Source organism: Megalops cyprinoides, chromosome 1, assembly GCF_013368585.1.
Source record: "Megalops cyprinoides isolate fMegCyp1 chromosome 1, fMegCyp1.pri, whole genome shotgun sequence".
In the NCBI taxonomy this organism is placed as follows: Eukaryota; Metazoa; Chordata; class Actinopteri; order Elopiformes; family Megalopidae; genus Megalops; species Megalops cyprinoides.
In genome coordinates this window covers 49,468,879-49,492,060 of record NC_050583.1, presented here as the reverse complement: position 1 = coordinate 49,492,060, position 23,182 = coordinate 49,468,879, and the positions used below count along the sequence as shown (strand labels likewise).

The 23,182-nt window shown below is 46.1% G+C and overlaps 2 protein-coding genes across 2 annotated transcripts; one reads left to right on the top strand and one right to left on the bottom strand.

Annotated features, from left to right (window-relative positions):
- Nucleotides 1-179: 179 nt before the first annotated feature.
- sfxn2 (sideroflexin 2) lies at nucleotides 180-15,557 on the bottom strand. Its single transcript, XM_036525112.1, has 13 exons — nucleotides 15,465-15,557; nucleotides 15,171-15,357; nucleotides 11,585-11,767; nucleotides 10,225-10,395; nucleotides 9,742-9,840; nucleotides 8,826-8,901; nucleotides 7,755-7,840; nucleotides 7,481-7,541; nucleotides 6,515-6,581; nucleotides 5,049-5,098; nucleotides 3,957-4,006; nucleotides 1,428-1,475; nucleotides 180-1,294 (listed from the first exon to the last, which is right to left on the bottom strand). Exons 3-13 carry the CDS (start codon nucleotides 11,755-11,757, stop codon nucleotides 1,195-1,197), a joined length of 981 nt encoding a protein of 326 aa, XP_036381005.1. The 5' UTR covers nucleotides 11,758-11,767; nucleotides 15,171-15,357; nucleotides 15,465-15,557; the 3' UTR covers nucleotides 180-1,194.
- Nucleotides 15,558-15,881: 324 nt separating this feature from the next.
- Nucleotides 15,882-21,445, top strand: arl3b (ADP ribosylation factor like GTPase 3b). Its single transcript, XM_036539155.1, has 6 exons — nucleotides 15,882-15,940; nucleotides 17,005-17,148; nucleotides 18,610-18,726; nucleotides 18,846-18,896; nucleotides 19,372-19,557; nucleotides 20,980-21,445. The coding sequence occupies exons 1-6, from the start codon at nucleotides 15,938-15,940 to the stop codon at nucleotides 21,025-21,027; spliced, it is 549 nt and encodes a 182-aa protein (XP_036395048.1). The 5' UTR covers nucleotides 15,882-15,937; the 3' UTR covers nucleotides 21,028-21,445.
- Nucleotides 21,446-23,182: the final 1,737 nt, after the last annotated feature.

Sequence of the window (23,182 nt, the reverse complement as noted above, 5' to 3'; positions counted from 1 at the left end):
AGGGGCACAGAACCCTACGCCACCTGCTGCATCATCACTCCAGGCAAGGCCCACACCACGTACCCACAACAGGAGAGGACATGTTTAAGTTTTATTTTTCACTGATCGGACTCGTTGTGGTACTGGTTCTGTGGTGGCTGAGCCAAAGATGCTTGAACAGCGTTTAAGGTAACCTGCTCCACACCTCAGCCATTCTACAGCAGCATGTGTTCTGTACAACAGGTGTGTCCTGTCAGCTCCTAGCAGCAGGATGCACTGTTGTCAAGGCCACCGACAGCTCCATCCTACAGGCAGTTGCCATGACATCACATGAAGTCACTGTGTCCATCGTACGCTCTGATGCTAATCTTACCTTCTGCTTTCATCAGTGAGTCGGGTAAACTGGACACAATTCCTGAGATATCCTATTAGGAATCCTTCGAGGTTAAAAAAAAAATCCAGAAAGGTCATTTCCTGTCAGAGAGACCCTTTATGCGGTTTGGGCTGAAGTGTTGCTTTCAGCGTTACGCAATTCAAGGCAAATTGGATTACCCCTTCCAGTTTATGATCAGCTGGCAGGAACCAAATGTGGCCACTAGGGGGAGTGCATGAGGCCTGGCTTTCTGGATCCATTTTAAAACCTCAGATGCTGCTGTCTCTCCCAATAATTTAGTTGTCAGCGGTGGTGTGACAACAGCAGCTACTGGCATGCAACAATCATAGCAGCTTTAACAACCCTGCTTCTACACATAACTAGCAATAAAAGAGCTTACAGGGGCTTGCAAACATGCATCATATCACAAACAATTATAATGCTTTCTGAGTCAAAAACATTTTAGCCATTGGCAACTTGACTCTTTCAAACAAAAAACATAAGGCACCTAAACTCGTTATCTAAAAAACTTGTCTTAACTATTCGCATTTGATATACCTGTCCGATGGACGCTTAACCATTATTTTGAAGACTGCAAAAACCAATGAGTATTTGAATATTAAACTCAAAGTTGTTGTTTGATTGTAAACCTCTGTATCAGTCAAATAGTTGGTTAAGTGCCCGTTCAATACTGAATCGAAGAAGAGGCTTATGTGTGACAGCCATGTCTTGTGTGCTCCCATTGGACCATTCCTGCCACGGACACTTGGGATTGGCCCAGGCTACTGATGGGGGGCGTGTCCTACAGGGCCTGCCGGGTATAAAAACTGAGCAGACAGGGGTTACAGGCCCTTATTGAAGTAGACATAGCGGATGCTGTCCCCATGCTGAGAACGGATGGAGTCCCTCAGCTCTGGCTCCAGGTTAGACACCGCCATCGAACTGGAAATGAAGCCGGGGGAGAGGGGTGAGGGGAGGGCACAAAAATGTCAACGGGTGTCAGCTGAGGAAGAGGACCTTTCCACTCTGTAAACGACCTGCAGTTGGGTGAGGGCAGGGGGCATGCGACTCTTACCATCTCTGGGGGAACAACGAGCAAGCGGCCGGCACCATGAAGACAAGGCTACAAAATAAAGGGGAGAGACAAGAGAGTGAGAAACACAGCTATGGAGGTGGGCAGGAAGACAGTACTGTGAGGGGGAGGAGAGGATGTAGTGAAAGTTTCTACTCTCACAGTGGAACACGTATAGCTAGATAGATGCATACACACAATTGTAAAACATATTACAAATATTACAGTACTACTCTTATCCAGAGCGACTCACAGATGTTACAATTTTATTCATGGATAGATATTAACTGGATATTAACTGAGTCAATTCTGTGTTAAGTACCTTGCCCACGGGTGTAACAGCAGTGCGTGCCCCAGTGGGGAATCAAATCATACACACACACAAATAAATAAAATCACATTCATGTAAACAGTATTTGATAAATCCTGTTCTGACATGGATTTTGGCACTTCTGAGTGGGATTCATTCCCCCTGGCAGAATGGCTCTAGGTCCTTCAGATCTTTTGATTTTAGTTGAGTATTCATTCTGTGCCGATTTAATCATTTACGTGTGGGTTTGGTTGAATATTCTGGATCATTGTCATACTGGAATGTCTATTTTCAGAGCCAGGTTTGAGTGTCTTGGCAGAGGAAACCAGAGTTTTGGCCAAAATGTCCCGGTACATTTTGAAGTTCGTATCTCCCTCTATCTTAGCAGATAGATCTCAACACAACAAACAGATGTTAATGCTCAGATCTTAGTATCACAATGCGTTTTGGATTCTGTGATTTAGTGACTCTGATGTATGGTAAGGTGCGTACTTGGCTTCCCTTAGTTTCTAGGCTGTCTAGTTAGTCTATATACATATATCAGGTTAGAACAGGTTAACTTGTGGTAGTGGTTAAATGGTGTTATGCTCACACTCACTGGTCTGGGAGTGCTGTTACCCTGATCTGACACTATTGCTCATTCAACTTGAATGGATACACTTCTGTTTGCTTGTGCTGGAAGTCGCTCTGGATAAGAGCATCTGCTAAATGAATGTAATGTAATATATAACACACAGAAAACATGAAAACACAATGAAGCTTTCCTCACATTTCACAGTGGACATGGGTTTTTTTTCCTCAATGTGCAACTCACCTTTCAATGCCAAAAAGCTGATGTTCATGTTCATGTTCATGTTCAAAAAGCACAGTTTCATTTCATCTTACCATGAGACAACAGTCTTCAACTGTCATTCACATGCAGTTTGGCAAATTCAAGTCACCTCTTTTTGTGGTTTGCCCTCAGAAGCTACTCCCTTGCCGCTTGGCTGTGACTGCAGTATCCAGGCACGCAACTCTGAATGGTTCTTTCTGACACTTTGTAACAAGAGTAAGCCAGCTCGTTGATGACTTTTTCTCCAACTTTTGCCTGTGGATTTATGGCTGCCAACCAAACCACTTGCCTCCTCTACCTGGCAGAGTTGCCAAGAACCGGCAGCATTAAATTTCTTAATGATGGATCATACGGTGGAAAGTGGTAGATTCAGCTTTTTATGAATGCCTTCGCAGCCATCTTCCAACTTATGGAGGTAAGTGACCATTTACCTGCAGCCTTCAGAGAGTTCTCTGACTTTAACTATAATAATGCAAGCCGTGCTACTAATGACCATCTTCTGTGTATTACCTCATTCTATACCACAGCGAAACTGGAGACCTTTGGATGCCCTATAGAGTTCCAGAAGCTTCCACTGAATACAGAGAATGTTGGTGTAGACTTCTTTTGTCAGATTCTGTTATGACGATCTCTGAAAGGTGTGTGTAAATGTGACCCTCATGTCTTCTGGATTAAAATTCACTTGCTGTGTAACAGAACTGTGTAACACTATTAACCATTAAGATACCACATTAAAAAAAGTTTTTAACCAGAAAAAGTATATGTACTTTTTATTTGTCATATTTTTGTTCCTGTTTATTTAGGGGTATGATAGTTACGAAGGGCACTATTTTACTCACACACACACAGATGGGTGGGCCCTGTAAATCCAAGGCCCTGTGAGGATGTTGGCCTGAAGACACCATGGCTACTTTCAACCCTTAACCTTTCACATTTAACCTTTAATGTGAAAACTGCTTATGAGGCCTTAAATGCTACTATTCTGGTTTTGTGGTCCCGGACAGTGTGTATGTTAGCTTCCAGCAGAGCTCGAACAATGGTGGTGGTGGAACACTCTACAAGCCGGTGTTTCAGGAAATATTTCGGGATATGCTGGTACCTGTTCTACCGGCTGTTTTCTTCCACTAGTGATGGAAAATTGAGGTTGCACGGACCCCACAATGGGTGGAGCCAATGTGAGCCATTCATAAGCACTAATTTGAACCAAGCATTGTACTTTTCCATGGGCAGCCATGTCTTTTGGTTCAGTGGAGTGTGTGCTTGACAGTACTTGATAGCCCCGCCCATTATTGGGCTCACAAACACTGAACTCTCTAGTCTTAATCACAATACAGACTCTCTCCATAGCCCCTGAGACAGGTTAGTAATGAAGTCAGTGGTATTTACTTACAACACGCCCACCATCATCACTTGCAATGGCCCATGGAGAAATGTGATCCTCTGTAAAATAAAGCAGAAAAGGCTTTGAAATGTCTCCCATTCTTCATCCAGAGACTGAGTGACCCCAGCTTGTTAGGCACATAGATCATAGCTGAACTGCAGCTAAATGGCCAGCTGGGGCCTCTCTCTGGAAAACAAGCGATTTCATCTTACCATTACATTTCACATTTTATACATAAAAAGGAAGCCAGACTTTAATTTTAAAATGCAATTTAAAACAAAGGGCATTTTAAAAATTCAACCCAGGGAAAGTGTTTGGTTGGACACACCCAAGAGGACAGCCTCAACAGCGGTGTTTGTTAACTGCTTGGTACAGTGCGTACCTCAGCCTTTCCCTGAGGTTGCGTTGTTCTGGACGCCTGTTTCCGGTGCCCCTTACTATACAACAGGCTAATAATTAACCCACTCATTTCTCAGACGGGCGTGGCACCCCTGCTGAAAGGTCTCCACACCCTCCCCGGTGGGGTGTCAGCAGGGGGAGGGTGCTGCAGTCCTCTGTGCAGTTTTGCGGGGGCAGCAGTAGCCCTCCGTTGAGGCAGCTCACAGCCACAGACATGATCGATCCTGGAGACCAGAAACGCAGCCTCTCCCTGTGGGCTCAGAGCCGGGAGACAGCTCTGAGGAGAGGGGGGGCCAGACTGATGGGCCTGAGATGAGACTCGTATTGATCACGGCCCCACCTCCCCTCAGACTGGCTGCTTCTTTCTCTTTCTCTCCGTCTCCCTGTCCCCCTCTCTCTACCTCTGTCTCTACATTTCTCCCCCCACCTCCAATCTCCTTCTCATTCTCTTTCTGTTCCCCTCTCTTTGTCTCTCCCACATCTCCCCTTTCTATCTCTGTCTCTCTCACTCTCTTTCCATGACTTTCTCCCCCCCCCCCTCCCCCTCCATCTATGGCTCTATTGTACATTTCACCGAGCACCGCACTGAATTCCTTTCTTAATATTTTTTATGAATGCCGTTTCACAAGAGCCAGTTTATCGTTTCTCCACTGTTGCGCAAAAAAAAAAAATTAAAAACCCAAACGCGACGCCCCGACTCACCTGCATGAACCTGTATTTCTCCAGCCTCTGCATTATGATGGGCAGGATAACTGCAAAATGAGGAGGAGGAAATAAAACATAAAAATTCAAATAAAAAAGGAAAGATTTATGGGAAGCAAGGCAGGGGAGGATTTGGTGGTTTCGTCAGATGTGCCTGAGTCACGCTGACTCAGGAGTCCTGCTGTCCCCTGGAGTCACTGGAAAAGTGAGTCACGACGCTGACAGGGCCCCCTCATGCGAGACACGGGTGCGATCTGCCCCACTGGAGCGCACGGCAGCTCCGACTACAGCGTCCCCTCAGCCCCTGTGACATGCCGCCAGCCACGGAGGATCCGGCAGGGACGTGCTCCATGCGCACGAACCTGGCTGCTTCTGGCAGCTCCTTTCTCTCCTTCACCCTCAACCTGTCAGCTACTCAAAGCCGTGGAGGCGCGGCCTATCTGACAGAGGGCCTGAGACACAGCAATGCACCCCTGCCCCGACAATCAGACACAACAGACGCCCGAAAAACTCACAGGCCTGGCGTCGGACACGCCGCGCGGATGTGTTTGGTTTTGGTGCTTTCCATTCAATTCAATGCCCTTTAAAATAACATTTCTCCACTTTGCGTCATCTTTCATTTCTGGGGTTTCTCCTCTTTCACTTCATGTGAAACACGTTTCCTAAGCCTAGTGCCTGGTCTCTGATGACTCAATCCCCAAAGTGGAATCTGATATAGCTCCCTGTAGATCCCCCAGTGTTAGTCACTGTGAGTATGACAAAAAGGTGCAAGCTAACATTGCGTTTATGGGTCACTATTTGGCACCATGATATAGGGTTATGTTGTTCTAATGGATCATTATATGGCACCACATAAAAATTACATTATAGATCAGGGTTAGGATCTATGTGCACATTAAAATAACACAGGTATGCTGCACTTAACTGTTAGGCATTATGTGTGTCCTAATACTACTCTTATATGCTTAAATTTTAACAATTTATTACTGAAGATATATTATATGTATATAGACTATGTGCTTTTCCAGAAAACAAGGCATGATGAGGATGCTTAGCCCTGTTTTCCAGTTTGATGCTGAATCACTGAGTAAATGGCAGCTCTGTACCCATATTCTTGCTGCTCCTGTGATGTGCATTTAGTGCATCTTACCATGGTGCCTTTGTACGTCACTCTGCAAGGGGGTGTCTGGCAAATGAATAAATGATAATAATACTTGTGGCATAAGAGAGTTCGGTGAATGAGGAGGGGCTGTCAATCATATGCTGATAAAGACATCCCACAGCATCCTGGGAGAACTGTGGTGCTGACATAACCTCCTCTCAGGAGCAACGGAGTCAGTGCTATCAGTGCGATTAGAGCTGGCGGAGAGGCTGTGTGTGCGCGCGTGTGTGTGTGTGCGCGTGTGCACTGCACTGGCCTGGTGACCCCGCCGGCCCTCTCCGATGCGGCAGTGCTGCGTACTTACTCATGCCCGGGGCTGCCATGGTTACGCGAGAGATGACCACCTGTGTGATGCCCTTGGCAGCTGCTCTCTGCAGTAGAGAGAGAGAGAGAGAGAGAGAGAGAGAGAGAGAGAGAGACAGAGAGACAGAGAGAGAGAGAGAGAGAGAGAGAGAGACAGAGAGAGAGAGAGAGAGAGAGAGAGAGAGATGAATGAGAGACAGAGGGAGAAAGAGAGGGAGTGTGAGAGGAAGAGTGACAAAGGAAGGGAGCCAGTGAGAAGGGAAAGGGAGAGAAAGGGGGAGAGAGAGAAGGAGAGAGGGAGAGAGAGAGGGGAGATGAGGGAGAGACAGAGAGACATCGAGAGCGAGAGAGATAAAGGGACAGAGAAAGACAAGGGAGGTGAAAGAGAGGATATGAAGAGTGGAAGAAAGAGAGGGGGAGAGAAACAGAGAGGGAGAGAGAGTGAAGAAAAAGGGGGGGGGTGTGGGGACAGAGAGAGGAGAGGGGGAGTGTGAGGGGAAGATGGAAAGAGAGAGGGAAAATAATGAAAAGAGGAGTGAGAGGGGGAGATACAGAAAAACAGGGAAAGAGAGAATGTTACACAAGAGACTTGAGGGACCTCAAAGGGAGATGGAGGACAGCCATCAGCCCGAGGGAGAGTGTCTCCAAAAACACAAACATGGGACACAACGCATGATCCCAAAAAACTGCCACCTCCTCCAACAGGAACAGCTCTGCTGCTGTTTGGCAGGACAGAGGAAAGGCCAGCCTCTCCCACAGTCAAACACACAGGGGCTGCGTGTTAGGGCAAATGCTGTCTTAATGAAAAAGCTTAATTAAAATGGCTAATTAACACTGTTAATTAACTTAATACCATGATTCTCTGCATGTGTGCAGTCCTGTTGAATGGAGGCTAACAGATGTGGTTGAGCGGGCATGGGGAACCACACCGGTGCTGCCAGAACCGCCCTGGGACTGGGTCACTCACCCGGGAGTCTCCCAGCTTGTTCCCGTTCTCATCCGTGATGGCGATGCCACCGAGGATCTCCCTGTAGGGAAGGGGGGGGGAGGGGAGGAGGGGGTCAGAAGAGCCGGAACAAGGCACCCCCTCACCACCACCCCCCAAACACAGCTCTTCTTTGGACTCCCTCGGACCACACAAACAGACACACCGGACCTGAGGGAGGAGACTTAGAGTGGCCTTGTGTCTCCTTGTAGCCTACCATCAGAGCTTCAATCTCACACACACACACAGAACTCACTGTTGCCTCATCATGGGGATGTTCACGCAGTTGGCGGCTGCCACAGCAGCAAAGGGCACCCAGCGAGCCACCAGAGGAGGCGCCCTCTAAGGGACAGAGAGAGGGCAGAGCTGCTCAATACAGCAGTTACAGCCATACTTCCAAACCCTGGCTCTGAGGAGCGCACTATCCACTATCCACTATCCACTATCCAATCTCCATCCATAAGCTCCGCTCCAGGTGAGCCCTCCACCAATCAGGTTTGACTGAATTATTGTTCACTGAGTGCTCATCTTTACAGTAAATCTCTTTACCTGTGAGAGGAATTTACTGTTGGGGGTGAGCTTATGGTAACATATAGACAGAACACAGTTTATTCAGCTCTTTATTGCAGATATCCTCCTCTCTGGAGCAGCTGTCTCAGTTAAGCTTAGTCAGATGTTGAATTAGCTGTTCAAGGCCAAACTGGTAACTACTAGTAAACTACTACTACTAGTAAATTAAGTTGAATTCCTGTCTGTATTAAGGGGCTCAAGTGAATTAAAATAACAAAGAAACACCTTTACTTATTTGCCTCTGTTAAAACACTTCCAAATAACCCACAACTGGAACTGCCAGCTAGTATTTGTGCATTTATGTGAAATCCAGTATAAGAAATGATATCAATCTTTAAGTCAAGCCTACAGTACAAACTCAGCTGGAAAGAACACCAGCATCCGCAATTCCCTCTCAGCAAATACTGCATTAAAAGCATGTGAAGTCAAACTGAGCCCTTTTCTTGAAAACCCCATTGTTCTACAATCTCTTTCCATATCTCTTGGAAATGCTTTAGAGAAATGCTTTCGAGATGAGTCTGGACAACAGTCCTTTTGTATTCTTACTCCAAAAATAGACGGCCCAGGAAGCGTCATCAATCGTCTTCAAATACTAGGCCGTTGTCATCTGAACCAATTAGCGAACACTGTCAGAACTTTAGAGAGATGAAGATTCTGTGAATGGGGGCACAAAAGTGTTCTAGAGAAGCGAAACCCCCTCAGATGCTGCAGGCCCTGGGTCTCTGGTACTTAGTGACTGAGCACTGCTGCTCTATACCTTGGTGTAGAGGTTCAGTCCCACAGCTGTGGCCAGGGCTGTGCTGGTGGCCGTCACATACGCCACCCCGATCTGCCTGGGAGGGAGGGAGGGAGAGGGAGAGAGAGAGAGAGAGAGAGAGAGAGAGAGAGAGAGAAACTAGAGCCTAAAACATTTCAGATTAGTTGGGGCAGCAGTGTAACACAGTGGTAAGGAGAAAGGCTTGTTGATTTGAATCTCCCCGGTACACCACTGCTGTAAGCTTGGGCAAGGTACTTAACCCAAAACTGCCTCAGTACAAATCCAGCTGTATAAACGCATAACATGTAAAATTGTAACCTATGTAAGGCGATCTGGATGAGTGTCTACAATAACGTAATGTAATGTAGAGTAGTAGATAGACTCAATATTATCATTGGTCATGTCTGAATGCAGTAAAATAAACCAGTCTTGACCTGGAAAACTGTAGATGAAAAGTAGAGGAATTAGATGAGGACAAACTGGCAGACAGGCAGACTGACTGATAGCTGGACAGACAGAAAGACAGACACATGAATGTGAAGTTTATCTAGAATCCTTAAAAAGCCTAATTGCTGAAGGCAGAAACGACAGCCTGAATATTTCAGCAGAGCACTTAGGTGCAATGAAACGTCTGCTAACATTGCTTAGCTGCTGCATTAATATGCAATTTTAATGTACATTTTTACAGACTCCCACTGTGCGCAGTAGTGCTTGAATATCAGATACAGTGACCTGTCATTACAGTGCCTGGTCTGTGGAGATTACACAGTGCTGCACAGCCCATCTTTCAATGGTGGACATATTCAACAGAGGATGTGCTGCGGGCCACAACAGACATCAGCCGGGCTTCTCCTTAAAGGCTTTGCAGCGAGAGAAAGAGAGAGGGACAAAAGGCAAAGCGCAAAGCGGGGCTTACTTTGGGGTGATGGGCGAGGCGGCGTTGCGGTTGGTGTAATTGACCAGGGCGTTGAAGGACTGGTTGACCCACTGCCAGAACACCACAGCCGGAACCGTCCTGAAAGCAGGGTCAGAGAGTGAGAGAAATGGTTCAATCGTACCATCTCTTCCCCTTGGCCTTCCGTCTGCAATGCGAACCAATGTGCAAACAAAGATCGCACAAACACAACTACAGCATGAAGTCAAATACACTCGCTGCTCACCTGTATACTTCTCGCTTACACAATGCCCACAAATATCCTCCACAGAATTATGCTGCAAAGCCTCTGGATGCCCTTTCAACTTAACTGTACTATAACAGGATTCCTGCAAATACATTCTCATCTTACCAGTACCTTGAAGCCCACAGTGCCCCAGATTACCTAAAGCATAGAAGTCTCTGACTGCCTCTCTGTCTTACCTGTGAAAAAGCTGCATGCCTGCCAAGACAATCCCTGCTTACCGGTAGAACTGCAGCATGAAACCTGTGATGGCCATGCCTCCGGGCACCTGGAAGGACATCCTGCCAATCAGGTTCATGCGTTCTCCCGTGTCGGGGTGGAAGGCGGAGTCGTACAGCTTCTTGGCGTAGTGGAGCTGCTCCTCGGTGGTGCCGGGGGGCAGCGTTCCCGCTCTGCAGGGCACAGACCAGCATCACATACGTATGGCGACATCATCGCAGCAGGATGGTGATGTCACCGCATGAACAAAGCGGCATCATTACAACACAGCGACATCATTATCACATTGGCAGGGTGATAATGCTACATCAGCACAGTGACATCATCAATGACCCCAACATGCAGAGACAAGAACAGGTAGGGTAATGACAGCACCGCCCCCGCATAGCAGCATCATTACAACACAGTGACATGATCACATCGTGATCTTTGGGAAAGCTCAGCAATATTCTCATAACCTTTTTGCAGCCTGAGATGGCATCGTATTTTGCTGCAGCTACATAAGAATGCTATGTGTTAGCTGGGCAGCTAAAACTACACCACAGAGTTCTGGTACGCAGTCAGATCAATGCAGCTGGCCTATCAGACAAGAAAAGGTGACACAAACAGAGTGGCCATGGGAGGACACCGCTCTGCTAATTAAGCGTCTCTCATGGTGTCAGGTGACACAGAGTGACTGAGAGGATACCGCTCTGTCTCACGGTGTCAGAGCCTGTCGCTAAGCAGATCCATGCTGCTCAAAGAACCCAAAACAGAAAACCTACTCAAAGAACACAGCACTTAGCTGGGCTGAGGAAGCAGGTAATAAACATGCTCTCAGAGATCAATGCACCCGATTCCTGCCCACAACTCCGACCACTCCAGCTCATTTTCAAATAATGACAACCCGTCTCCTCCAACGACTCGCTGTGAATTACTACCATATGGAGCAAAATAGGAATCGATTCTTAATCTATGGCAGAGTTTGGAAGGAAATTTAGGCACTGGTAAGGAGCCCTGGCTTGTAACCCAAAGGGTACCAATTCAACTCCCTGTTCGCGCTGCAGTTGTAGTATTGGACAAGGTACCTCATTGGAATTGCCTCAGTAATCCAATTCATCCAATTGCATGAATATAATATATATTCAATTGCATGAATGGATAAAATGCAAAAATGCATTTGCTAGGGGAAACAATTAACATAGCATAACAATGAAATTTAGGATATCCTTGAATCTCAGATGAACAAACCGGTACATGTGTATGCGGGCCTTTCTGAATTTGATCTGGAGAGGGCGAGGTAGACAGATCCACTCCTAGTTCCAGCAAGCTAATGCACCCATCCACACACACACGCATACACACACACACACACACACGCACCTGCAGCTGAGGACCAAGGCCTTGGCCTCGTCCAGCGTGCCGTCAGAGAGCAGGGCGGTGCGACAGTCGGTGATGTTGAAGAAGTGCCTGAGCCGCCCCATGAAGGTGGACTGGTCCCAGCGGGGGGCGTCGATGTCGAAGCCTCTGAGCGCCATCACTTCCTGTCCCGTCATTTCCTGTTTCCTGTGGAGGAAGGGCATCACTGTCATTACATTACAGGCGTCTTTTTTGACTCTTTAGTTGTCTGTTCTTAAGACTATAACACTTAAGTGCAGAGTGTTGTAAGGATAAGGGCGGCAGTGTAGCATATAGCGGTAAAGAGCAGGAATTGTAACTGTAATTGTAAAGGTTGCCAGTTTGATTCCCTGCTGGAGCACTGCTGCTTTACCCTTGGACAAGGTACTTAACCCAGAATCGCCTCAGTAAATATCCAGCTGTATAAATGAATAATGTAAGTCACTCTGGATAAATGCATCTGCTAAATGACAATAATGTAATTCATTTAGCAGATGCTCTTATTCAGAGTGACTTCCAGCACAAGAGAACAGAAGAGTATCCATCCAAGTTAAATGAGTAACAGTGTAAGACCAGGCTAGCAACACTCCCAGATCAGTGATGCTGAGCACAACACCACTCAAAGCACTACCACAAGTTAGCTTCTGCCAATCTGAAACTAGACAGCCAGAAAACCAAGGGAAGTCAAGTACATACACCACCATATATCACACCACACAGTCACTAGAGGGATGACTGTCACTGGGCATAATGCCAATGTGAATACCAGGCTTAATTAAGCCTGATTCATTCAGACCTCATCTGGGTAAAACACCTCCACACACAGTACCCACGTGCCCTGCATTATGAGTCAGTTAGGTAGAGAAAATCTCTCTTGCCACAAAGTACTAAATCAAAATGAAAATCACTATCAAAAACATCTGCTTGCCTCCATGTTTATGCCCCAGTGTCATCAAACACTGCAGTCTGACAGGGTTCAGATAGCTGTGACCTCATTTCCTGTTTTCAGGCCACGCTGGCAGGAAACAGCCCCAGTGACTGTCCATGTCACCGAACCGGTTGGGCGGTTGGGCCACACGGTTCTTTAACCCCCCCCCCCCCCCCCCCCAAAAAAGCAATTACTTCTTATCTCCTGCTCCACCTCTTAACTTTGTAATATCTAGGCAGGTCCAATGACAGTGATGGGTGTGACGCTCCCTCCCAGAACAGCTGCCATCTCACAGCGATCTCACAGATCACCGAGACAGTCCTCTTCTCCGGTGCGGAGAGGAGAACCAGGACATTCTGCATAACCGAGAGATCAAACAAACCCTAACAACCCCTGACACTGAGAAACACAGGCCTTTGTGTTTCCTGCCTGTGTTCTCCGCGGCTTTGTTCTGCTTTAATGTGGCAAAAAAAGAAAAAATACAGACTCTCATAGCTCGTACTCCTACACCACTCAAACTCAAAAGGAAAATATGCACGGTGCAGTGGAAAGGCTGAGCCCCCCAGTGTGCTCACGCCCCTGCTCTCTATCCCCTTCATGAAAGAGTCTTGCCTCACCCTCCCAAGGTTCTGTGGACATCCGGATCCAATCCAGTGTCGGAGCTGCTGACTGAAACGTCCAATGACCCTCCCGACTCGACCTACGCAGCGAGCACGCGGCCGACGCCCTTACCGTGTTCCTGCCACATCTCTTACTGCGTGGGGCAACGATTCCACTATCTCGTGCGAACGTCTTACAAAAACCCGGTATACAATAAACAGCACAATAAAGCTACGCAATAAATGACAATGATGAGCTTTAGTGATTCAAAGTGTTATTTATATGTGTGGAGGCTAAACAACTGTCTGAGATCCCTCTCTGCTCATCCCAGCTTGTTGCTGTTGTACAGTAATGATGGGCAGGTCAGACCAGGATAACAAATCAGGTCTATCGGTCTGTGATGGTTGGGAATTAAGTGCACACAGATAAACCTTGACATGATTGTGTTCTCTTGATGTAGGCAGGCTCTCTAGGGAGAGCACTGTTGCTGAAAACATCAGAAACAGGTCTCAAACAGAGTGATACTGAGTGCGCCAGGCTACAATGTACCCCTCGTTCGAACTCCCTCTCTAGGAGAAACTTGTTCCACCCCCGTGCACGGAATATGCTCAGTGCTTTTACTGACATCACGCCTCCTCCCTCCACAGCTGCTGTTCCATTCTGCGGGTCCACGAAAATTTCGACAAACACAAGAGCGTGCAAATTCCTCAGCCCGTCCACACACTGTTCACTGTCATTCAGAGTTCGAATTCCCTGCCAATAAACAGGACAGGACAATTACCCCGACCACAGTCCTTCGTACCAGGACTCACATTCGCTGGTAAGGGAACATTCCAGCCCCGTTTGTGTACCGGGATCTGAACAAACACGAGTCAACAAAACACAGATCTGGCTCAGGAGAAGCCATCGACCATAAATAACGGAACCAGACCGTTCCAGCGTTTTAACGATGTTTGAGTCCCGCTGTGGTGTGGAGCTGCAGACCAGGGCTTGCTCCCTAGCTCCTGTAAGCAACCTCGTCCCCACCCAAACAGACTGCACTTCCCACAATATGAACAAAATGTAACCGCCTGACTGAGGAATAAAATGGACCCCAAGACAGTCCATGCTGAGCACCTCTAGAAGGGACAAGCCTTTAAGAAATGACATGTTTAGGTGTTTGAGGTAGGTCACTCATTGACTCACTGTCTCCTGAGACCCATGGTTCCGGCACAGGATGTGGCTCCTGCTCCATAACTCAAACTCTGATGATCTCAAACATGAAGGTCAGACAGACGACTGGTGTCATTTCACGCAAAAGAACAGCCTGTCACTTATATTCAAAGACCCCGCATACACCTTAAGTTCAGAAACACAATATAATAAGGACATACTGGAACAAAATGTATTCTCCTTACCATTCATTATTATTATACATTATGGATGTATTTAATAATTTCCTCCAGTGGTTACAGTGGGATTTTGGATATGGTGGAACTCCCAGTTCCATTCACCTCACTGTCATTAAGTGCATAAGTGACTAATGTTCTATGATCACAAGTAAAATGTGACACCTGTAATAATTAGCATATATATAGAGAATATGTGTATATCCTCTAAAATAAACTTCAAATGTAACGTTTTCCTTCCCACAAATACGTGGAGAAAGTAAGCTTTTCCCTCTGTATTGTATGGTGTGGCATTGGGGTGGAAGAACAGGTTACTCCGAGATCAACCGTTTAAAAATAACGTGACCCACATTTGTGTGAAGTCTAACTTTACGGCACTCTGAGGAGGAAACCCTAATTTACACCACCTGTGGCTACATCCTCCCCTGTGTTTTCGTTGTAAATGCGGAAGGCGCAAACTCAAGGTTTCGCTGCCCGATTTTAACGTTTTTCTCATGTGCGGGATTTTGTAGCGAGGCACACGGACGCGAAGTGGCACGCAACTCTCACGCAACCATATGGACACGTATCCTTCCCATTCCCGCCTTTATAGTACATTTTTGACCGCAGCCTTCGAAATATTTCTGTGTGCTATATCGTAAACAGCATACGGTACCTTTTGCAAGTCTGTTTAGAAGAGAAATCACTGTTGTTGCACGGTTAAAATGGTTCAATCGGGGATACTCCGGCGTGGGCGGGCGGAACGGGGCGGGCGCACGTGGCACTTCCTCTTCCAATCATGCACGAGGGACGGCTCCCCTGGGGCTGACCCGTCCACGCGTGACCCGACAGGTGTGTGCAGGCTGGGTTATGCACACAACAGTAATTTCAGCTAAAATGTAACTAGGATCAATCAAAATTAATTTCATGAATAACATAAATGTCCACGTTCTTCATCGAGTATACTCACCAAAGTGTGCACAAAACCACATAAAAAACCCGATTCATCTGTTAGCTACAAATTAGATGGTTAATAGCAATAGCTGGGCAGCACCACGTTATACACCAGCTAAAATTAGGTAGATGTAGATCCATCCTATATTTAGATCTATTACTATAAGCGTACTTTAATTTGCAGAATGATAGTATTATTTAAGTAGTAATTGACTTTAGACAGTTTTGATTGCCAGAAACAAAATACCTAAGAGTTTATACGTTTAAAATCTGCCAAACCAAAACGTAATATGCTGCGTCTTAATGAAGATTCAGCCTAGTAATTAGAGAAGAGAACAGAAATACACCGCTCGCTTGTTTTCAATGTACGTCATCAAAATGTGTGCTGTGGTGGTCTACGTCAACCGCCTTCTCCAGGTACACAGTTGTGTAGCACGTCACTAGCCCTGAGTAACCCTTCGCGGCGTCTTGGGAAGATAAGAAGAGAAGATGGTGAGTTCTTTTTGTTATAATTAAATAGGATGCCAATCGGCTGCAATTCGTGCCAGCTGTTGCAAGAAACCATTAACGTTTTATTAAACGACAATGCGTATTACGAATTATCGATGGAATTTTAATAAGAGAAGATGGATTGCTTTTTAGCTGAATGCAGCGGTCTTTAATGAGAGAGATTAGCCAGTTAGCTAGCTCTCCAGCTAGACGAAGGAAAACATGCCTGACTGTCCCCTAGCTGGAAAAGCCACAACGTCCTAGCAAAAGATATACAGCTAGACCAGATAATATTATGCTCTGTTGAATCACAGAGGAAGGGGTCGTCTAACGCCTGTATGAAGAATAGTTATTTTTGGGTCCATCTCGCATCTTACCCGCTCCCATCAGTGCCTGTGGCCCGTTTGATTGTGGCGTGGAGGTTGCTCCTGGCTTTGCCTTCTTGTTGCATGCTGTTTGCTACACAACTAGCCAATTACAGACAGTTAAATAGAATTCACCACATCCGTCTGTAACACCTCAAACAATATGATTTGTTATTATTTGTTTTGATAATATGATTTACTGAAATTACGTTAAATCTGCATTCTCTCACTACATATTCTTGGTCACCCCGGACCAGTTTGTTCCTAGACTACATAATCACTGATAATTCTGTTTAATGTATGGCTTTCTAGCCTTGCAATGAGTCAAAGACATCACATTACTACTCCCCGTCGTCCATTTTTTATTAGATTACCGTAACTCGCCTGACGCATTGCTTATCAATCACTGGTGAATCACCACTGGAGTCATGTTTTAAACCGGGAGTTAATTTACTACGGTTGAACAGGAATACAGCTTCTCAAAGCACAACCCCTAAGAAGGTTTCATACTTAGCAACCTGCATCGGGACGAAACAGAGGCTTTAAAAGAAAGAGATTGTTAAATTGTGAGTGTACGATGAGCTGTGTCTCTGTGGTGTAGTGAACGGCGAGCGCGGTATGCGTTTATTCGGTAAACGTGAAACGCTCGCCTGTGTCGGGCGAATCGGCGTGACGTAGGGAGGGTGTCTTGCCGCGTTGCAGGGTTTGCTGTCCATCCTGCGCAAGCTGAAGAGCACCCCCGACCAAGAGGTACGGATCCTGCTGCTCGGTCTGGACAACGGAGGGAAGACCACCCTCCTCAAACAGCTGGCGTCCGAGGACATCAGCCATATCACCCCCACGCAGGTGCGGTCTGTACACACACACACACACACACACACACACACACACACACACGCACACGCACAAAACAACAAACCACAAACCACTAATCTCAGATGATCCGATCGACACGACCCCCATGCAGCTGTTGTGAGGACAGACCGTTTTGCGCAAATATTCCTCAGACCTTTGAGAAAATCAGTCTGTCTCTGGACTAACCACTGCGCTGAAACGTATAGGTCTGTTCATGCATGCATGCGTGCGTGCATGTGCATGTGTGTGTGTGTGTTGGGTTATTGCCCTCCCTGACCCATGCATGACTGGAGCAGCCGAGCTTCCAAACCTTGAAGTGAGCCCATAATTAATTAGCTACTAATTAACTACCTCTTGATTGATGCAGTGGGGGAAACAAGAGGCTCATTGTACAGCCAGCAGTGTAGCTGTGGTTACTCATTTGCTTACCCATGAACACTCCAGAACTGCTGTGTTAAAACAAACAGTGGTGTTAAGTTTTTTTTTTTACATGAATGTGCCTTCCATATACTTTAGAATAATATATATATGTAATATCAAGGCCTTTACTTGAGTTCGTTACTATTACGTTCTGACCTGCTAGGGATAGGAAGTTACAGTAATTGGGAGTAACTCAATAAACCTTGTCACACTATCATGTCCCGTCAATCACCGTGTCTGAACAAATCAAAATGCTTCCCTCTCTCGGATCCATATCGGTGAGTCACTGATAGCACATGAGAGCTCCATCCATTTTGGGAGTTCGTGAAGCCTCATTCTGCCAGCACTATGGATACCCCCTGCAGTGGCACCCCAGTATGCAAAGGGCAGCCACTCCCAGCTCCATGTGGCTCATTGGGTCAGAGCGTGTCTCAGTGCCAGTCTCATGAAGCACGTTTGCTGCACACATATGCCCATATGCCCACTACACCAAATGCCACTCCAGCACAGACTCATGTCCGTAGACCGTCTCCGTCATGCTGAGCCGCAGCCAGTGGGAGCTCTTTGGAAGGCTTTGGCCCTGCCTCTTCACACTACCACACTGCAGTCTAGCAGAGTCAGCTTTTATTCCGTTGCTAACTTGTAATGATGCTTTGCGTAAAAAGCAGGATTACAGTAAGGACATAAAAACGTAGAGTATGATGACAATACCAATAATAATAAAAAAACAATATGGTTTCCAAGTGGAAACGGGGCAGTTACGTAGTGATAGCAGGTTGGCTATCCATGCCACCATGACTAGTTACATTCCATTTAAAAGGCACAGTTGAGGTGGAGGACTTTTTAAGCCTAAGTATGTATAATTTTCTGAGATGAGACCTCTGGCATTAGTGCCTATTAACATTCTTACTACAAGACCACTGAACCAGTCTCTCTTTTTTTTGTAATAAATAGCAGTGAAATGCAGATGACCTTTAACCTTGCCAGAGGGCAGCCTAGCACACACTTAGCTTTGTTTCTGTTGGTTTTCAGGGCTTCAACATTAAGAGCGTTCAGTCTCAGGGCTTCAAGCTGAACGTGTGGGACATTGGAGGCCAGAGGAAGATCAGGCCCTACTGGAGGAACTACTTTGAGAACACAGACGTGCTTGTGAGTGCCTGCATTCTCTATCAGCTCACGATACTGGCTGCACGCCAGTTACAGTCAACCAACCATTAGCTCTGTGTCTCCATGACCGTGCTCAACTTTAATTGTGTTCTGCATTCCAGATTTACGTCATTGACAGTGCTGACCGGAAGAGATTTGAAGAAACGGGACAGGTACTCATGAAATTCATATATATTCATTTCCAACCAGGGTAAATGTTTTTATGGAAGGTGTGTTTGTCTTCAGCCTTCATTCAGGGAACTTGTGAATCCCCCATAAGCGTGTATCTTTCCGAAATGAACAGGACAATGAGTTATTTGAGAGAATAATGTGTGTGACTGAGTGAGTGGGTCAGGCAGAGATGGCGTAAGAGAGTGAGTGTGTAAGTGTGCGTGTGATGTTGAGTGCATGCATCTGTGCATGTCCATGTGCTCTGTGTGTGCGAGAGAGAGCAAGTTAGTGAGAGTGTGTGTGTGTGTGTGTGTGTGTGTGTGTGTGTGAGAGAGAGAGAGGGAGAGTGTCAATGAGTGAGTAAGTACAGTTGCGAGTGTGTGTGTGTGTTTGTGTGAAAGAGACAGAGTGAGTCAATGAGAGCGTATCTGTATGAACCTCAGTCGTTAACTCCATTCCGCACGCTCCTGTTCCCAGGAGCTGGCGGAGCTACTGGATGAGGAGAAGCTCAGCGGAGTCCCGGTGCTCATCTTTGCCAACAAGCAGGACCTGCTGACAGCCGCCCCAGCCTCCGAGATCGCCGAGGGCCTAAACCTGCACACCATCCGGGACCGGCTCTGGCAGATCCAGTCCTGCTCCGCCCTGACGGGAGAGGGGATCCAGGTGAGCCGCCCTGAACGGCTTGGCCGTGTCCGAAAGACAGGGCAGTGCAGCATAGTGGTAAGGAGCAGGGCTCATAACCAAAAGGTTGCTAATTAGATTCCCAGCAGGAGCACTATCGTTGTACCTTTGGGCAAGGTACTTAACACACAATTGCCTCAGTAAATATCCAGCTGTATAAATGGATAACATGTAAAAATTGTATGAAAGTCGCTCTGGATAAGAGTGTCTGCTAAATGACAGTAATGTAATGGACAGACAAAGGCTGGTTGTGAGGTGATAAGCACAGTGAAGTGGTCTGCTGGGACCACTGCCTGAGACACAAACTGATACCCTCCTGAGTCACTCCCACCAAAATCTTTGTGTAATAAACCTGCTTGCAGATCTGGTAACCCAGGGGTGCTACTGTTGCATCATTCGCCAGGGTACCAAACCTGAATTGCTTCACTAAATACGAAGCTATAGGAATATTAGCTGCTCTGGATAGGACTGCCTACTCAGCAAATGGAAATAGCAGCGCAGTGCTTCATCGTAATTTAATCAACATAATTGTAGGGAAACAAAATACATCACAATATAACATGGTTCGGAAAACTGTGATCGAAACGAGAGAAACACATCACTTTGCAGCAGATGCACAAGTCAAGACATGATGATTAAGATAACCGCCATGACGGCAATAAGTCGATACTTCCCCAGATATTTCCTCATACTGTGGAATTGAAAACATATTCATCACTGATCGTTCCAAACACAAATCAGACAGGCCTGCATGCCTTGTAAGGTAGTAAATCTTCAAACGGGAAATTAGAGCCACCAGCTGTGTATCACATCATCTGTGCAAGGAGTCAGTATTTCAGCATTTTAATATTAGCTCTAAGAATGTTGGTAACATGTAATGGTTTTTGAAACTGGCATATCAAAAGCCTTGGAAATGTATCTAATTAGGTACCTGCCTGTGCGATTGTTTGGTTCTCTCTTGTTTGAGGCCACAGTTTTCTATTCGTAAGACTATAACACTTTAGTGAAGAGTGTTATAAGGATGAGGGTGGCAGTGTAGCATAGTGGTAAGGAGCAGGGCTCGTAATTGAAATGTTGCTGGTTCAATTCCCCGCTGGGGCACTGTTGTTGTATTCTTGGGTGAGGTGCTTTACCCTGAATTGCCTTAGTAGATATCCAGCTGTATAATTGGGTAACAAAAACTGTAACCTATGTAAATTTCTCTGGATAAAAGCATCTGCTAAATGCCTGTAATGTAATGTATTGCTGTTCCCTTGTGCTTTAGACCCCAATTTTAATATTGTAAGGATTCACTGACTACCTTAGTTATATCCCCATAGACAGTGCCTTCCTGGTCCTTGAACTTACTGCTCATTTTCAGATGAAAGGTTGTGTTTCTGATTCGACAATGCTTCTGCGTTTCAGGATGGCATGAACTGGGTCTGCAAAAGTGTCAACTCCAAGAAGAAGTAGCATCCATGCCGGCTCTGTCCCGGACCGGCCCGATGAATGTATGAACCAGCACGTGCAGGTAAACCCGAGGACACCAAGCTGAACTGAGGAGTTTACCAGACTTTGATGACCTCCGACCAAGCAACCAGCCCCCCCCATGCCCCCCATCCCTTCTCACACAGGGTGAACACAGAGGCTAGTGCATCCCCCCACCCAAAAAAGGGACCCCTAAAATTCCTCCCTTTGTCCCCCAGTATGCATACCTCGATGGCCCCGTGTGTGTCTGGACTGATCCCTCTGAACAGCGCTACCGTTTTAAGGCATTCTAATCGGCTCCTTTTGTGGACGTCTTTCACTTGTCCCCCCAATGCTTGTTAGCACAGTCCCTCCTGTGCCCTCCATCTTGTGACATGTCTCTCCGCAGTCCTTTGTTTAAGTAAAGAGTATTTTTGTAATGCCGTGTGTGTGTGTGTGTGTGTGTGTGTGTGTGTGTGGTGTTAAACAGAGAGGGGGAGAATTTTGCTCAAATGTATGGAGTGGAAGTACGAATGTGAGTGTTCTGTTTACCAAAAGTAATATGTAAAGTGAAAACATGAAATCAAAAGTATAAGGAATATGTGTGAAATGTCAAAATATGTCTCATTACTAAGGTGTGAGTCATTGCCGCTTCCTTGTATTATATTCTGCATACACTGTAGAGTCTATTTTACAATGTGCATCTATTACAATATTTGGTATAATACACAGATAGAATTTCATATTGGAAAGTGGTAATTATTGATATCAAAAGGTAATGCATATTTTGTAACATGATTGTATTCAGAAATTATTCTTAGTATTTTTTATCTCATATGGTAACATTAGCACTTTTTGATAAGTCCTGAGAGATCATTCTTGGTTTTGTCTTCTAAAAAAAAGTAGAGCTTCCAAATCTGGTTCAGTCGAGGCCGTTTGAGCCAAACCTACACTGACTTCATCAGTTAAACACTGCGAAACTACCAAAACATTCTTCCTTAAATTTGTATTGTATCTTGGAAATAAGGGACAAGATGCTGGAACTTGAGCGAGCATTCCATTCTTTTATATATACATTTTTTTTGTATTTATTTACAGGTTGTTGTGTTGAGTTTTTGTGTTCACTTTGTCAGAATTTGGACCTTGTTCTGTTATAAGGCAGTGCATGGTTTTTAGACCAAAAAATAATGGGAAAACTCTTAGAGAAATAAATCAATTTAGAAATAAAGGTATGCTTTCAGGTTAAGTGGAACAACCGGAACTGACTATGAATTACATTAATTTGGCATTTTATTTTGTCATTTTACATCCCACTGCGCCAAAAAAAACCCTAAAATTAAATGGCCTGTGGTCATTTCTTTGTTTTAAAATATTCACATTATTCAGCTCTTCAGAGCTGTCCCAGAATGCCGTGCACACGGAGCCCAAAAGCCGAATGCAGCAGGCTCTGACTGCGGAGCCCCTGGAGGGGCTAGCTGCTCTTTTGAAGATTTTAATTTGTTCTCCTGGTCTAAGATCTGTGCAGGAGAACAAAGCCCCACCTCCCCCCCCCATCTCCCATCCCCATCCCCATCCCCCTCCCCCCCTCCTCCTCCCTGCTCTAATACAGGTGCTCACCTGGTGCCCTCAGCACGGCGCCTGCTGTAGGTGGAATGATTGACAGGTTCAGCAGGCTTAAGCAGCTGGTTGTGTCAGCGGATGAGTGCTGCGTGGCAACCTCTCGGCGACCGTGGAGGGAGCGCCGGGGCTCTTATAGGTCCTCGGGCCATACCGTTGCTAAGCACCACCTGTGAATGGAGAGGTCGGCTTGGATTCGGCCGGCTTTTTTGTCTTTTAGTTTAGGTCACAGTTAAATGCAGATGTTACTCTTTTTTCACAAATACACCACAGTTTTGGTCACCACAGTGAATGAAAAAAAGAAATTGTGTTTACAAATGGTAAGACATGAATTTCATTGTGTAAATCAAATTTAAGGACAAATGTTGCATGAATCCAGGCCTTGGAGGGGTGTGTGTGTTTGTTGGTGTGTCCATGTATGTGCGGAGAGTTATAACCCCCCCCCCCCCCCAAGAGGGTGGAGCTGTCATGTGCTATCAGTGATTTGCTTATCTGAAGTGATCGCAGTGTTATGCTGTGGAGAGCAAAGCCCTGATTGGACCAT

What these genes read in the sequence shown, in the direction of transcription:
- arl3b (XM_036539155.1), top strand. An exon ending in GCCATATCACCCCCACGCAG is followed by an intron (nt 17,149 to 18,609) that starts GTGCGGTCTGTA and finishes GTTGGTTTTCAG; the next exon opens with GGCTTCAACATTAAGAGCGT. An exon ending in TGACGGGAGAGGGGATCCAG is followed by an intron (nt 19,558 to 20,979) that starts GTGAGCCGCCCT and finishes TCTGCGTTTCAG; the next exon opens with GATGGCATGAACTGGGTCTG.
- sfxn2 (XM_036525112.1), bottom strand. Translation starts at nt 11,757, where the DNA reads ATGACGGGACAGGAAGTGATGGCGCTCAGAGGCTTCGACATCGACGCC. An exon ending in GACTGAACCTCTACACCAAG is followed by an intron (nt 7,841 to 8,825) that starts GTATAGAGCAGC and finishes TCTGTCCCTTAG; the next exon opens with AGGGCGCCTCCTCTGGTGGC. An exon ending in AGAAATACAGGTTCATGCAG is followed by an intron (nt 4,007 to 5,048) that starts GTGAGTCGGGGC and finishes TTTATTTTACAG; the next exon opens with AGGATCACATTTCTCCATGG.